Source organism: Pimephales promelas, chromosome 18 (genome assembly GCF_988280905.1).
Source record: "Pimephales promelas chromosome 18, fPimPro1.hap1.1, whole genome shotgun sequence".
NCBI lineage: Eukaryota > Metazoa > Chordata > Actinopteri > Cypriniformes > Leuciscidae > Pimephales > Pimephales promelas.
In genome coordinates, this window is record NC_142786.1 from 6,158,720 (window position 1) to 6,176,488 (window position 17,769).

Here is a 17,769-nt window from a genome sequence, read left to right on the forward strand (position 1 = left end):
GCAACAGATATGTAAGACATCACAGTCAAACTGTTATTGTAATCGTTATTGTGAATATGTTTGACTCCTGCGTAGATAGATACATAAATCCTTGGGTATATTATGCATAACATAAATCTTTAATTTTTTTTTTTTTTTTTTTTTTAAATCTTAAAATCTTATTATTCCCAATCTTGGGACTGGGAATACATAAACAGAGCTAAATTTATCTCGTCTGATGTTTTCATAGATTAGGTTTTACTGCCATCTAGAGATCATTGATGGTATGCACTTCCAGCATTCTTTAATTCGTAATCAGTTAATTTGTTGGTTGTGTCGTTATAATAACAGTATAAAGAAATATGTAGAATAAAAAGGGTATAAGGAAAAAATAAATAAAAAGTTTTTAGTCTTATTATTATTATCATTTTATTTTATTGAAGAAATATCGAAACAAACAATCCATCCAATTTCAAATGCTAGGGGGAGGTATAAACCGTATTAAATGAATACTTTAAAGAGTGTACATGTTTCTTCGACGGCAATTTTTAAATGCAATACAACATGTTTTCCCCTTCTTTTACTGTCTATGGTCCCCCCCCCCCCCGAAAATTTACATTTATGAATGTAAAATTTAGCCATCAAAAAAAGAAAGATAAAAGAAAAAAGATAAAAGTGCAGAGTTTGTTTATCTGTAGAAATGAATAAATAAATAAATAAATAAATGTAATGTAAATAATACATAGTATTACATCTTTCCACAGTAATGTAAAACGTTTCATCAACATTTCCAACAATAAAATCAAGTACATTTTGCCAGAAAACTGAAAGTGACCATAGAGACTTTTATTTGTGAAACGTAAGTGACGTCCTCACATCTTGGCCAATAAGAAATGACTTGTAAAACATTCGAACGCTTATGGGTGGGATTAGAGTTCGATAGAGGGAAATTCAAGCGCCAGTGAGTGAAACGTAATTGTTGGTTGTTTTAGCAAATTGCGTTTGGATAAAATAGCTTTCACACTCAAACGAAAGTAACAGTTGAACAGGTAAACACCAAAATTATTACATTTTCAAGAAATAAGAAACAATGAGTGTTATAAATATAATAGTCCATGATAATGTTGGATTTGCTGTTGCGTTCATTAGCAAAAGTGATATGAGCTGCTAGCAGCACTGTAGGTAAAGTCTAATAATTCCCGTATAAATAAATATATTCATTTATAGAAATAAAACTGGTATCCATCATTGTCCTTTAAAATGAAAAAGCAATAGTTCACTGGTTTAAAATGTATGACATGCAAGTCCATCTGTTTATTATCTAGAAACAACATCACGCCATGTCCCACAAGCAGATTTATTACTCTGACAAATATGACGACGAGAAATTCGAGTACAGGTAGGCAAACATTCAGTCCATCTAACGTTACGTTACCGTTTACAATTATTGTTTTTCGCTGTTATGTTGAGCAGTTTCAGAGACCACAGTGCTGTACATGTAAAAAATAACAATAGAGTTCCAGTGCTTAGTCACAAATGAGACGAAATTAAACGTTGAAAATTATTCATAAGTTTTTCATAAATATGATATGCAAGTACTACTTTTCTGAGCTATTAAAATGACATAATAGACATAATGTGGTTACAGTGGAATATGCTGTTTTGTTTTCCATTCATTTTTAGGCATGTCATGCTTCCTAAAGATATCGCTAAAAGAGTTCCCAAGACCCATCTCATGTCAGAGACAGAATGGAGGAACCTGGGTGTTCAGCAGAGTCAAGGATGGGTGCATTACATGATCCATCAGCCTGGTAAGCGTGTGTGTGTGTAGGTGTCAAGAACATTACGGTTCTCAGATATTACGGTTTCACTAAATGTTCATGTTTTTGACTTCTTTTTTTTATAGAACCACATATCTTGCTCTTCAGACGCCCATTACCCACTGTCCAATCCCATTGACCCCAAAACCACTGGGATTCTGTAGTATGGATGGACACAGTCTGAAGATGTCTGAAAGATGCTGGGTACACCCCAAATAAGATGGTGTTGATATCATTTGTGCTGCTTCTGATTTCTGCATTCATTGTAGACTCTTCTGTGGGTCAGATTATTAAATTGCCTAATCTCTGCTTTAAAGGGTTAGTTCACCAAAAAATGAAAAAATTCTGTCATTTACTCACCCTTGTGTCGTTCCAAACCCGTAAGACTGTTGTTCATCTTCTGAACACAAATGAAGATCTTTTTGATGAAATCTGAGAGATTTCTGTCCCTCCATTGACAGCTACGCAACTGCCACTTTGACACTTTGTAAAACTAATCCATACCCTATTAATTTAGTCCACATTTTCTGAAGAGACACAATCATGTTATATGATGAACAGATTGAATTTAGGATTTTACTCGCATATAAACATTCATCACATTTAAACTTCCACAAGAACCAATGAGGTTTGTTCTTGCGAGTCAAGCGAGTGGTTGAGCTTCTGTTTATGTTTGCTGATCAATGTTTATATGTGAATAAAAGCCTTAATATAATCTATTATTTATATAATGTGATTGTGTCTCTTCAGAAAAACTAAATGCATATGTTTTCATATTAGTTTTACAATCTCTTTATGAACTTTTTGAAGCGTCAAAGTGGTAGTTGCGTTGATGGTGAATGGAGAAACAGAAATCTCCGATTTCATTTTAAAATATCTTCATTTGTGTTCCAAAGATGAATGAAAGACTTATAGGTTTGACATAAGGGTGATTAAATGAAAGTATTTTCATTTTTGGTTGAACTGTCCCTTTAATTGAGAGGTGCACAATTTTCTACTGCACATATATTTATTATTACTACTTACCAAGCCTATGTTTCCATGAATTCTGCTTTACTTTATGCATTTATTGGTGGCCCTGAAAGGTCAATCAATAGTGGAAAGGTTACTAAACTATTTTTTTCCCTTTAAAAGAATAACTGTTTGTACAAATATCTGTTTCAACATTCATAGGAAGCAGCTGAACTGATTTATTCAAAACTGGTTTAAAAACTCCCACAATATGTATAACATTTGACTGATAATATATTAAAAATAGAAATGGTTGCAATTCTGTTTAATGGTGTACATAGTGACATGACTCACCTTTACGATTGTTTTTGTTTTATGACAAGCATTACATGCAGCTGTACTTTACCTACAGTATAAGTGTATGCTCTTTGTTTGCTTCAGCTTATAAGAGCAAAAAGAGCTTTAAAAGGGAACAAAAAGTTTTTTGTTTTTTCGCACAAAACGTATTCTCGTCGCTTGATAAATTTATACTTGAGCCACTGTAGTCACATGGGATATTTAAACATTTTCTTCATTGACTTTCTGGGCCGTCAAGTTTCAATCCCTTAGGCAGCCTACGTAGCAGTGATCCACCTCTCAAATTTAATCAAAAATATCTTCATTTGTGTTCTGAAGACGAACGAAGGTCTTATGGGGGTGAGCAATTAATGAATTAAATACATTTTTGGGTGGAGTAACCCTTTAAGTGTTCTCCGGTTTAAATCATAAAAAAAAGAAAAGCATAGTCAGGAAACAAACAAGGAGAAACTGGTGGTCAGATTCACACTTACTTCCTATGTGAAAATATATCTTCAGGTTCAGGGTGAAATAGACATTATTGTGTGTGAACTGCCAAATTAATTATGTAGAGAGATAGATATCTGTTCAAATGTACAATAAAACAAAATGAAAAACGCATATTACATTGATACAGGAAACCGCAATTGCAGATATTTGCATATGTGCATGTTGTCACCTTACTTGACCTGACTGCATAAGAAGCGTTATGTAGCTCTGTTAGGCACTTCCTGGAATATGAGAGCAGAACACACAAGTCTCAACAAACAGTAGGAAAGCGGTGCTTCAGGTGCAAGATACACTCGACGTTTCTTAGACACATCTACAAAGACGAAGGGCAGGGTAAGCTCTTTACTCTCTGATTGTACATTCTGATCAATAGAATTCCCAGAATATATGCTTGTAGAGAGAATTGTGTTTAGCTTTTTCTTTTCTCTGCAAAAATAACGAAATAAAATATAAACACCTCCTCCATGACATTGTCCCGGTCTGTTCATTGCTCTCAAGTAAAAATCCATTTGGTGATACCAGATAGGGCTGGATATTGAGACAAATTTCACAATTCGATTCGATTTCGATTCACAAGCTTGGAATTCGATTCGATATCGATTATTTTGCATATCAGTTACAATAAATTGCCATTTTTCTCAAGGAAATCAAATCTTTTAACTAATGCTGTAAACTATGGGAGTCTAGTTGTAGCCTATAGGCTTCATTAGCCTAATATGAAGGTAATAATGAACTGTTTTGTAGCTATACAAACACTTAAATTACACTTTTAGCCTATTTATTTTTATAATAAGAAGATTATTTGAAATATAAACATTTAAATGGTGGCTGTCATAAAAACTTGCCAGATTTATTCAAATATACATTAAATATTGAAGAACATTAAGATTATAATGCATATGTAATATGGTATATTTAGCAAAATGCTCCTCACTAGAGTTATTTTTTCTAGCTGACTAACGAGTTTATGTGGGTTTTCTGAGGTAAATATGACAATACATGACATTGATTACAAGCTGTTTAACTGACGTCTTTCCACGGTTGAAACGCTGATTGAGCGAATCAATGTGACATGATACGGATTTCGATAAGTTGTACTCTGTTTTTTAACACACTTTCAGATGCTCATTGATGTTTATTTCGCGCTGTAACTGGTATTATTAACCCGGAAGAGAGATCAGCGCTGCTGAGCTGCGCCAGAGCGATCTCACGCCACAGCGCCAAAACGTTATTTATGTTTTTGAATTGCTAAAGAAAATGGACGTAATTTGAAAATTAAGACTTTGTTTCATATCAATAGTAACAAAGGACAAAGATTATTGCGATTTTTTGGATGCGCGCAGCCGCGATACAATGTTTCCATTCATTCAAATGAAACAGGATGACTAATCGATTCTTGAGATTTAAGAATCGATATCGGTTCGTAAAAATGAGAATCGATTAATATCGAGAAATTGATATTTATTACCCAGCCCTAGTACCAGGATGCCAACCAGTCCCCAGAGTGGGCCGTGAGGGTCCATAGCAGGACCGGATGCGGTGCACTGAATGCAATAACTTGCCCCACCATGGCTTATTGTTATCAGGCATTGTTATTATCTGCACCATAGGACTATAGGGAGGTACGATAGTGACCAGAATAAGTTAGCCCTGAGATAATATAGAGGGGATATTATATCATATAATATATATAATATATATTTATTTATAACATATAATTTATATGTCTATTTGAGGAGAATCACTGCAAGTGAGTTGAGTGACCTAGATATAGTTACATGTTTGAGGTCAAAAACCCCCAGAAGTTTTGCAAAAATAATGTGAACATGTACAAAAGAACATGCAATCAAGCTTAAATTAAATGTATTATTTCTACACACTTAAATAAACAGAAAATCTGGAGATGCACAGACAAAACAAGGTCATATTGTGTCACAGTATATTCTCATTTACCTAGACCTGTCCTGAATCCTTTGCCTTTGTCTTTGAAATCTTTAGTCTTTAGATTTTCATCTCCATTTGGCCTGCTGGACAAATAGAAATTTGTGCTTTCACTTCATGTGCTTTTTACTTAAATTATTTGTGATATCTGTATTTTGGTGGACTAAAGCTCAGTAGCCCTATAAATAAAGATAATAATGATGATACATTTTGTATATGAGGTCAAATAAAACTTCAGACTCAGATGATTTTTTTTAATCATTTCTTCGATAAACACAGTGTTTCATTGGATTTCATAATGTCTTAGCCAGACGTCCACACCCCAAAGCTGAGTCTGAACAGGTAGATGTAATGTTGCTGAATCGATAGCAGTGTCTTGTTCCACAGACATTAATCTGGAAAAAGTATTATAGTTCAGAAATTTTGCTAAAATTGGAAAAGCTTGCTGTTAGTTAATGTATTTTTGTGGGTTAAGTTTCATTAACTATGCTCTATCTGTAATAATATAAAATAAATTAATAAAAGCTAAAAAAATTACATCGATAATGAAACAATGTTGAAGCAAAACGTTTTACAGTCATCAGGTCAAACCATTTTAGCTGTAAATTGAATATACAGAATCTCTACAGTGTAATTGGATAAAATCTATAAATGTGGACTAAATAATGTTCCATTTCTGCTATAAAAAGTAGCATAACAGTGGGGTATGTAGTGGGTTAATACATCTAGACCATGTGCTTGATCCCAGTGTTTTTTCCTCTCCAGGTATTTCCATCGATCTCACTATGTCTAGCCAAGGTATGAAAGTTTCTCAAATAAATAAATAAAAATCGTGTCTTTGCTTTGCAGTCAGTGATTGAAGAAATATAATTAGTGGAATTAATTCTCTCGCAGGTACTAAAAGAAAGCGTGATCAAGAATCTGATTCTGACTCTGACTCCAGCATAGAGTCACCGCTGACAGGCAAGTAAAATCTGAATCTGTTTACACTTAATCTGGAACTTCCAAAGTAACAAATCACTTGGTTGCCTAGATTAAGGTCTGCACAATTTTTCTTTATTGCTTTAAATAATCCCCATTTTGATTATCTTCTTCATGTACAGATATGGAGATCAAGTTGAAGGCAAAGAAAATCATGAAAAGAGTCACTGATAACTTGGTCCACACAGACATTATGCACAGAGACATCATGTCAAAGATAAATGAAATGAATAATGTCAGCAAAAAGGCAACCATTGGGATTTTTGGAAAATCAGGAGAAGGGAAGAGCTCCCTATTAAGTGCAGTCCTGGGGACAAGGTATCTACTGCCATCTGGTTGTTTTGGTGCCTGTACTGCTGTTGTTACTCAGGTGGAAGCCAATCTGACTGACTCCAACTACACAGCAGAGATTGAATTCTACTCTAATGAGGTTTCCTTATTTGTTTTCGTTTTACTATACGGTGATAGTTCTTCATAAATATGTTATTAAATCAGACAGGAAGGGAAAAAAGCCTTATTTTCTGTATTGTCCCTCTGCAGGAGTGGGAGAAAGAGCTCAGAGATCTTTTCAGAGTTTTGTCAGATGAAAGTGAGGACAGAGATGATGACATGTTTGAAATTGCTGTAGAAAAGATCACTGCGCTGTATGGAGATGATGCAGACAAGAAAACATTAGAAGAGCTACATGAAGAAGAAAAATTTGCTGAGATTAAAGACTTTTTGTCTATTAATAAGAGAACCATCTCAAACAACGATGTAAGTTTGTAAACTAAATATGTTGAAGGGTTAGTTCACCCAAAAAAGAAAATTCTGTCAGTAACCCTCATGATGTTCCAACCCCGTAAGACTTTCGTTCATCTTCGGAACATAAAATAAGATATATTTGATGAAATCTGAGAGCTGGCTCACTCCTTCATAGGCTGCTATGTAATCGATATCTACCATCCCAGAAAAGTTAGTAAAGACATTGTTAAAATAGTCCAAGTGACTAGTGGCTCAACCTTAAGTTTATCAAGCGACAAGAATAATTTTAGTGCATAAAAAACAACAATGACTTTATTCAACTATTCATTTTCTTCTGTGTGGGCCTCTTAGTGAGTTCACGTAATGAAACAGCGCAGCGCTTTTTGGTTGTACGTCAGAATGTAGGCTTACTATTGGACATCATCACACACATGACCAGCGTCGGCCAATCGTGAGCCTACGTTCTGACGTACAACCCAGAAGCGATGCGCTGTTACATTATGCATACTGAATAGTGGAATAAAAAAGTCGTTCATTTTGTTTGTTTTTACGCACAAAAACTATTCTCGTCGCTTTTGGGGTTGAGCCACTACAATCACTATTTTAACGATGTCTTTACTAAGTTTTCTGGCTTGTGAGATATCGATTACCTAACCTATCTTACGGGGTTGGAACAATATGAGGGTGAGTAATTACTTACAGAAGTTTCATTTTTGGGTGAATTAACCCTTTAATGCTCGATGGCTTATGACATTGAAAGTAATATGAATTTGTGAATTAGAATCCAACATTGCTTATTTTCTCCACAGGTCTCTAAATTTTCCAGTGAAGTTGTATCTTACATTCTCCACAGTGAATCCAGTACTGGTGGCTGGTACTGGCCGCTTGTGAAGAGTGTGACCTTTAAGGTTCCAGATTGTCATAACCTCCTGGAACACATTGTGCTTGTTGATATTCCTGGCACTGGAGACTGCAACAAGTTAAGAGATGACAAGTGGAAATCTGTACGTATATTACTGCACTTTCTTCCAATGAACATTTGGAATAATACACACAGTATTGCGGGTCAGGCAATGAGAAATTAAATTTAAAAACAAAATGCTCCTTTTTTTTTTTTTTTTTACATTTAAGAGGTCTTTGTACCATTAAGACATCCTGCAAATTTCATAGCTTAAAGGGTTAGTTCACCCAAAAATGAAAATTCTGTCAGTATTTACTCACCCCCATGTTGTTCCAAACCTCTATGTGTTTATTTGTTCTGCTGAACACAAAGGAAGATATTTGGAAGATTGTTTTAATCAAACAGATCTCATTTTTTCCTACTATGGTAGTCAATGGGGAATGAGATCTGTTTGATTAAAACATTCTTTCAAATATCTTCCTTTGTGTTCAGCAGAACAAATAAACACATAGAGGTTTGGAACAACATGGGGGTGAGTTTTTTTTGGGGTAATTTAACTCTTTAACATGTCCAGATCTTTACACACAAAGCATTATTATATCAAGCTAAAATAATGGCTCTTTTTGACATTCCAGGATCTGTGATGTCACGCGGGCAAACAAATTAACATATGACTGCCTGTAGGGCAAGACATCGACCAATAGTATCGCACCATATAGGCCCCACCCACTGGCGTTCGGTCTTTAAAAGCTGACACGTGCCAACACGGCTGTGAGTGTCCCATCAAAAACAAATAGAACCCATTATAATCACTGACGCTGTCTACACTGCATACAGATGCACATTCAGTTTAACCAAAGTCCTTTCAGGCAAGTCATGCCACTCGGCTGCCATCTTGGCAACGCCTCCAGGCAGCTATTTCGGACTTAACAAGACCAGGCTCCTATCTAAATGAATGGGCAGAGAGTCAGATCTGCACTTTCACTGGTCACCGGGACATAAAAACTGCATGTATAGAAACAGCAGTAAAATATAATAAAAATCGCTGAAAAATTTTGATGACTTTGCCTCAAAATAGGGTTTAAAACGCCATTTTCCCACAGGTTATACTTTTACTGCGCATGCGCAAGGGTTCTCTCGCTCTCTGTCACGCGCGCGCTGCACAGTTTGAAACACAGTGTGTGTGCGCTCTTGCTCGGTCGCTTTAGATTCCGGGAGATTTGAACTAATTTGCAGGCATTAGCGAGCCTCTATCAATCTGCGGGAGACACCCGGAACTTATGGAAGACTTGGGAAGTCTGATATTTACACAACGTACACATACACTGCATATCAAATCTGCCGCCTTTTCAAACAGTAACGTATTTAAATGTTTCCCAGCTTGACTGTTAAAAGCAGACGATTGGCTGTCCAGCGGGAGGGGCGGGGCATTTGCATACAACCGCCATCTTTGGTGTTACCATAGGGGTGTTGTGCGGGTTTTCCCTATACATTTGTATTAAGGATTGAGGAAGTGGCATGTCTCTATATAAATAGTCTCTGGTTTAACATACACACACCCACTTGAATCTGTCGACAACAGGAAAAATGTATAAAGTGAAAGAACACTTGCTTTTACGCACCCCGTTCAAACTGCTTATTTGTGTCTCTGTACATACTTCAGAAGGATCCTGGAAAAGTGGTTTATTTTAATGTTGTCCTTGAGCGAATTATAAGTTTGTTTGGAGCATTTTGTGTTGTAAATGAGGCTTGTTTGCAAAGAAACTTTTGTTAAAAAATAAAGCAGCCAACTGTAATTGGATCTCCCAACAGCTGCATCACAAACCACAAGTAAATGATTTAATAATGCTTTGTCTGTATACTGTAAAAAAGTTGTATGGATCATTTTTCCAAAACTAAAAGCATGTCTTCTAAATCACTATTTCCAAACCTTTAGAAACTGAGAGAGTGCTCTTTTGTGTGGATTGTAAGTAATATTAATCGAGCAACCACTGACAGTGGCCCTTGGGGGATTTTAAAGCACTGCATTGAAGAACTGGGACCAGGAGGAGAATGCAAAAGAATCAACTTCATCTGTACAATGACCGATGTGATCGATCCAGTAGCCTATAAAAGGTTAGAATTAGAATCTCTTTGCCATTAAAGGTGCCGGAATTTTTACTGGCTGATGTCACTGAAGTAGGTATTAAAGATAAATCAACTTTTCTCTGTGTCTCAACAACGTAGAGGGAACCGTATAGGCCATTTTTTTGGCCAGTCAGGAATTGTGTCAATCATTTTGCATGTTCAGTTTTCTTGATATGTTTTGGAGCAGGGGTGTCGAATTCTGCCCCAGGAGGGCCACTATCCTGCTGAATTTAACTCCAACCAATAAAACACACCTGAACCAGCTAATCAAGGTGTTACTAGGCATACTAAAAACTTCCATGCCAGTGTGTTGAGACAAGTTGAAGCTAAACTCTGAAGGACAGTGGCCCTCGGGACAGAGTTTGGACACTCTTGTTTTGGAGAATGGTTGAGTGGTCTGTCAAGTGTTTGCAAAATGTTACAAAAAGCACCCCTTTATACGGCTTCTGTTTGTCACAGCTATTTAATACAAAATAGAATTAAAAAGCTATTCAGAAAACAAAACAAAAAAACACTGTCTTTTTAATATTTCTTTTTAGATCTGCACGGCTTGCTATATCAGAAGACAAGGTTTGGAAAATCTTAAACTGTATAGCATATATTTCTTCTTTATATAAGTTTTCTATTTAGATAATTTTTTATTTAGATTAAGTAAAACAAATACCTTTAGAAAGTTCTGAAAATAAGCATATTTTTTTAATTGCCATTTCATAGTCAACCTAGTGTTCCAGCTCAAGTTGAAAAGTCAATGTAAAAAGTCAATGTTTTACATATACAGCTAGTTTCTACATTCAGTAATGATATACAGCTTGTATAATCAACAATTGTATTACATTTCATACTGGTATTATACATTTCATTAATATGTTGTTGTTTTTATCATTCTCAAAAGGATCAGAAAAAGGTGTGCATACTTCATAGAAATGAACATGCCAAGACAAGAGTCAAAGAAAAGTTTGAAAATTCTGAAATCAAGGTAGTTTCTTAAATTCGACCATTTTTAATAATTTCTGGTAATATATGATATAATATTATTTATCTATTATTGTTATTATTATTATTGTTTTTTAGAAAAGATTCAGCACTGCCACTGATGATAATTTTCTTAATGTCTTCACTGTAAGTTCCAATGCCTTCTTCGAACATGATTTAATTCTGGGACCTAGTGAAACAGGTAAACCTGTGTACCAAACTACCACATTATTCAAGTAAAAAATACAAAAAAATCATACATGAACTAAATGCCAATTTGTAGTTAGTCAAACTAGGACTGATCAAAGTCATACCCTTCTAGAAATCACAAAGTTACGGGATGATCTGAGGATTCTTAACAAGAACATTAACAGAGAGCTGACCAGTGATTATGTCAATGAAGCAAGGGGAGTTTTGTCCTTGATCCAAAGTGTCCAGCTGGATAGAGACAAGAAAACGGTACGAGTCTGAACTACTGATGTACATGTGTGTCTTTAGAATGCAGCCAATATACATTATTTATAGTTCACTTCTGTTGTGTAAATGTGTTTCAGGAGGAGACAAAAGTCAAAGTCTGCATGGAATTAGAAAATAACCTAAAGAAGGCACTGAATGAACTGGACAGTCGTTTTGACACCATTTATACTAATCTGGAGAAGTTTCTCTCAAGGGGAGTGGAGGAATCAGTGCAATTATGTGTTGCTTCCACAAAAGCAATTGTAGCCCCTGTAAGTGTGATTGTAATGTGCAAAGTGAATCACAATTTTCTTACCCTTTTAATGACATTGGTATTTTTGTTTTTTACAGGATATTGATAAAAGAGGATTCCATAAAATCCTTCAAGCTTTGTGCAAGAACGGTGGATGCTACTGGTCAAAAAATTGGGACGTAATCATAGATCTGAACAGGCAATTGGCAAAACACTTGCAAGAATATATTAATGAATATTTCAATCTGATTTTCCCGTAAGTTTCATTTTATTTTTCTGTTTAGTAACCGGTAATCATTTTGAGCATAAATGTGAAAATTCAAACTCAAATGGTTGTAAGTCACGAATGCTTTCAAATACTGACCTAAGGTTGCTCTCTTTTAAAGTTGCATTGTGTAATATTTAGGAGGATCTGTTGGCAGAAATGCAATATCATATATATAGGCTATGTTTTTAATGGTGTAAAGTGGTGACCTTACATAATGAACCTGTTTTTATTACCTTAGAATGAGCCATTTTTATCTAGATACACCGCGCGGGTCCCTTAACATTGGAATAGCCATTTTGCGTGGCTAACAACAATAGCCGTTGTTATTCGTGCAAAGAAGCAAGCTAAAGTCAGAGAGTAAAACACTGACATAATAATGAACAAGCAACAATAATATTTGCAATAATATATATTTTAAATAATAATGTAATAATAATGTAAACCTAAATGTAAACCTAATGTAAACCTTCATTTATATTTGCAAAGAGACCTCATTGCTTAATCGGCTACTCTCTACAGTCTCAGATGATGACATCTTTTCCTGTCGGCCACCATAACTTCTGTTGGTTGCCATTCACAACCTCACTGCTAAAAATTACACAGTGCACATTTAAGAAGACACTCAGCTGATTATTGGAGATGTGAAGAACATTGTTTTTCCTGACTGCAAATGTGAAACTGATTTATAAAACAGTTGAATAAAGAAGAAGTTAATTTTGAGGTTTAAACACAATATTATGAATAATGTTCTATTTTGCTAATGAGCCACAGCAGAACCGTGTAACACCGCGGTGTTTCGTAACGAATTCATTCACGATTTGAATGAACCGGTTGAGTAAATGATTCACTTCTGACATGCTGTCAATTCCAGATTTCACACAGCCTTAAGCCCGGAACACACCAAGCCGACGGTCGGACGTCAGGTAGATTTTGTGCGTCGGCCAATTAAGGCCAATTAACTTTCCTTAGGTTTAAGTGTGATACGCACGGTTCCGTGCCGTTGGCTAAAAATAGTCCTCGTCGGCTTTGTTTCGCCTGATTCGACATGTTGAATCGGCGTCGGGCCGTTGGGGAAAGAGAGAACTCTGATTGGCTGTTCAGCTTAGTGAAAGAGTCAGGCACAAGAATAAAAGCAAAACAGCAAGCAAAGAAGTCAAAACGGTAAAGATAGAAGGCTGTTCTTATGTTACGTCTTCTTACCCGAGTGTTCCTTGGCGAATATTTCAATATTAAAGGGTTAGTTCACCCAAAAATGAAAATTAAGTAATTAATTTAGGCCAGAACGAGACTTCCTTAGATTTCCACGACGCATGCGCGAGAATTGCGATCTGAAGTGGTGTAAGCTGGTGTGAGCAGATCGCAATTCTCGCGCATGCGTCGTGGAAATCTAAGGAAGTCTCGTTCTGGCCTACAAGGAAGAAAAGAAATAGTCGAATAAACTCGTTATTTTTGTTTGTTTTTTCGCACAAAAAGTATTCGCGTCGCTTGATAAACATATAGTTGAGCCACGGTAGTCACTTGGGATATTTAAACATTTTGGGCCGTCAAGAGGCAGTCCTTTAGGAGCCAATGTGGTAGTTATACAGCTCTCAAATTTAATCAAAAATATCTTCATTTGTGTTCCGAAGACGAACGAAGGTCTTACGGGGTTGGTACAGCATGGGGGTGAGTAATTAATTACTTAATTTTCATTTTTGGGTGAACTAACCCTTTAACGTGAGCGGAGTGGAATAAATAAAGTGTTTAGCAGGACTGATATTCAAAACTAATAGACTAATATATCTGCAGAAATAGACAGTTGGCTCATTACACGCCGGCGCACAACGCGCATTCTAGCTGACAGTCGGCTGCAGTTCTCTCGGTGTGTTCAAGTGCAGCTTTTTACTTCGACGAGAGGCGACAACACAGTCTGCTTTCATCAGCGCTAGTTCGTTGGCGTCCGCTTGGTGTGTTCCGGGCTTTAGACAGGACGAACATATAACTGGGTTTATACTGGCTATACTGAGTTCTATTCTTGTATTACATTATATCATTACAAAGGTAATTCCAACGTTATGGATGTGAAATTTGAACTCATAATGACAGCGGAAATGTCTCAGAAAAAAAAAACTTCTTACAATATTTAAATTGGAAATGCATCAGAGCACCCAATCTGGGGAATTGACAGGCAAAATATGTTTTTCTAAAATATATTTAAGCGCACCCCCAAAAAAGGAAAATATGCATGCATCATGAATGTGACAGGAAATGACTGAGTTTTTGGTATACTGTTTGATTTCCTTTGAAGCCTGTGAACTTTTAAATCCAATGTATAAATATTGCTATCCACATGATGAAGGGGTCTTAGCTGAACATAAAAATATCAATGTTTAAAATATCTATAGTTTTATGAAGTGTATTATGTGGAAAAAACAACGTTATGGATGTGACTAAAACCCTGTTATGGATGTGACGACAATATTCTGTAGACAGTTTTTAAATGAAACTCGCCACGTTTACGTTATTATGTTTTCTCTTGGCTTCAGTGTGACTGGAACAACAGGGAAGTCAGTGCAAGAACAGATTGACAAGTTCAGTATCATCCAGAGTGACTCTGCTTCTCGTGGATCTCCCATATTACATCACATTCAGAACTTCATCAAAACAGTGGTGAGTTCATTTTACCTCCTGTTGTTACTCAGGGGTCTTAACGCGACCCTGGGTTAGTTTTTACTCCCGTCATTACTGAAGTAAGCAGGGACATTGTTATTTCTTTTTATTTGATCTTTTTTTCTTTTAGTTTTGACACTTTTCTGATGATGTTTTTCCCCTATTTTAAAAGGAAACTAATCTGAAGACATCACTCAAAAGAGTGGTTGTTGATAGAAAGAAGGACATCTACTTATTAATCCAAACAACCATTGAGAAGGAAATGTCTTCTTACTATGAACGTAAGCGGGCATTAAAAGTTACATTAAAACACTAACTATTTATATTAACAGTTATGTGGGCTTGCAAAACAATTATTCTAATCACAAGGTCATTGTATACAGTTAAAGGGAGCATTTGGAAACAATCACTACTAGAAACACAAGGCCATGATAAAACACATCAACATTTCATCTTTTCCCATCACAAAAAACCATGGGTTTCTTATTTTAGAAGCTGCAGCAGTGACTGGAATCGGATCCATGAAGAAAAGGCAGGAACTGCTAATAACCGCAGTCAATGAGATAAAACATGACATGTTCAACAAGGCAAAAATTGAAATGCTTAAAAATTTCAACAATTTAAAGGTACTGATATCATATTTATTAAGAAGATCATATAGTTGGACAATGACTAAAGTCAAGCTGAATCTTCTCTTGTTTCTGTGTAAAGCTGCAGATAAAGGATTTTCTTGAATTTGGACTAAAGAAATCAATGGATCTCTCACTGTCAAAAACCAGCTATGTCAAAATGATGGGTAAGAAACAAGAGTTTAAAGTAAACAAAATTTTTTTACAAATTTGAAGAGTTGACTAATTAATATCATTCACTCTCTGATATGTGTCTTTAGATGTCTCAAGAGAGATCGAACAGCTGGAGAGACTTGCAGAGCAACTGTCAAACTGAGGTCATCAAGCAACAAAAGGCCCAAAAGATGAAGAACTAACAGATGAACATGTAACATGAATTTCAGTAAATGTTTTAAATAGTTTTACATTATACAAATCTTCTTGCTTTACTCACATTGGTATTTGTAGTGGTTTTAAAATGATTCACTTTCATAAAATTTCTCTGAACATTGTGTTTTATTTTAGGTGAAAACTGCATGATGCACAAACTGTGTGTTGATTTATTGCCCTTTTTGCCACTTTTTTTTATCGTTACAGCAATAAATGGAAATGCCATTTAAAAGTACTTATCACAGCTGTCCTATTTTCTAGAAACTTTATTGGTGATGCATTTAGATTGGAATGAAGCAAGAGTCTTCTTTCAATTTATTTTTTTGCAATTAAAATTTCTTTATCTTATTTAGCATAAAAGTGAATGCATTTCATCCGTCTACTGGTGATTTTTAGGTTAGGAATGTCCATTTAAGCAAAATATTAAATCATTAAAATCTTTTAATTTTAATCGATTTTTTTTTAATTGCCAATAAACAATAAAAACAGACATCTGCTTTGCATATTTTTATTCACAATGACTGCTTACAAATATAAATGTGAAATGTTTTTAATTATTAACTTTGCTAAGAAAGCACACAAAATGTGTCCATGAATATAATTTTGTATTTAAATCATTAGTGTTATTACAGCGATATTGGCTTTGATACTCATCATCCACCCATAACATTCAAGCCAAAGAAGGCAGGAGGTTCTGCAGCATCAGGACCAGCACTAATACCTTTGCATTAATGATGTTGAAAATCATCTGGTCCTCACAGTCACAACTGTCATGGTTGATCTCTTCAAACATTCATTATTTGTTGAATAGTTAAACTATATAATGTTAAATCACATCCACAATGAGCAAATAAGGCTAAATACTTAGAAAAAAGTTAAAAAGGGTTCAATGTACTCCAAGGCTGTGTGCTCAGCCGACCGCTGTTCACGCTGCTCACCCACGACTGCACTACCAAGTCTGAATCCAACCTTATTAAGTTTGATACAACTGTGGTAGGCCGCATCAGCGTCAACAACGAAGCAGAGAGGAGGTGGAACAACTGTTACGCTAGTGCCACAACAACTCTATCTCTAGATAAAAGATAAAACAAAGGAGATGGTTGTTACCGCAGAAGGTAAGACGATATGTATTGTATTATGTAATTATGTATGGTGTGTACCATGTAAATAGCTGAGGCCAGTGTTACACTGTCTATTGTAGGATGTTGTGATTTGTTGTCGTTTATTTTTGCATATGCACCTCGGCCCGTATGAAACAAAATTTCGTTCAGCTGTATACAAGTATATGGAAGAATGAAAATAAAGTTTTTTTTTTTCTTTACTTTACTTTACTTTATATACCAAAAAATGTAAAATTCTTATCAAATAAGGGGAAACCCTTATTGCAATTTTATAAATAACTTAATTACTTGATAACTTGATTCGATCAAAAGCCAGATGCATGTACAGTAAAAACTAACACAGTCTCATCCCAAGTCGTCATGTAACTGACGTTTTGGTACGTCTTTTGACCATACGTCAACATCCGCCTTTTTAGGGCCCCCTTAAACGTCGGTTAGTTAGTTGACGGTCCCGGGCCGTCATACAACTGACGCTTTACCTTTAACGTCAGTCAGGTGACGGGGTAGGTTTAGGGGTAGGTTTAGGTCTGGGGTAGGGTTAGGATCCGATAATGTCATCTAACCGACATTTAAGGGTACCCTAAAAAGGCGGATGTTGACGTATGGTCAAAAGACGTCCCAAGACGTCAGTTATATATGACGTCTTGGGATGAGACTGCGCTAAACACACAAAAACTGTGGATTTATGTCCATAATACTTACTAACCACTTCTTTTAATGAATATATGCATAGATCAGTACCATGATTACTTTTGAAGCCAA

General features: G+C 35.7%; 2 protein-coding genes across 2 annotated transcripts; both read left to right on the top strand.

Annotated features, from left to right (window-relative positions):
- Positions 1–892: 892 nt before the first annotated feature.
- On the top strand, positions 893–4,059 carry cks1b (CDC28 protein kinase regulatory subunit 1B). The gene is made up of 4 exons (XM_039678614.2): positions 893–1,028; positions 1,305–1,378; positions 1,663–1,790; positions 1,886–4,059. The coding sequence occupies exons 2-4, from the start codon at positions 1,320–1,322 to the stop codon at positions 1,936–1,938; spliced, it is 240 nt and encodes a 79-aa protein (XP_039534548.1). The 5' UTR covers positions 893–1,028; positions 1,305–1,319; the 3' UTR covers positions 1,939–4,059.
- Positions 3,807–16,082, top strand: LOC120483546 (nuclear GTPase SLIP-GC). The gene is made up of 18 exons (XM_089122874.1): positions 3,807–3,929; positions 6,303–6,335; positions 6,432–6,500; positions 6,641–6,948; positions 7,059–7,274; positions 8,072–8,266; positions 10,100–10,278; positions 10,830–10,860; positions 11,183–11,266; positions 11,362–11,464; positions 11,585–11,721; positions 11,817–11,990; positions 12,070–12,227; positions 14,765–14,888; positions 15,061–15,169; positions 15,381–15,514; positions 15,600–15,684; positions 15,778–16,082. Exons 2-18 carry the CDS (start codon positions 6,323–6,325, stop codon positions 15,831–15,833), a joined length of 2,175 nt encoding a protein of 724 aa, XP_088979000.1. The 5' UTR covers positions 3,807–3,929; positions 6,303–6,322; the 3' UTR covers positions 15,834–16,082.
- Positions 16,083–17,769: the final 1,687 nt, after the last annotated feature.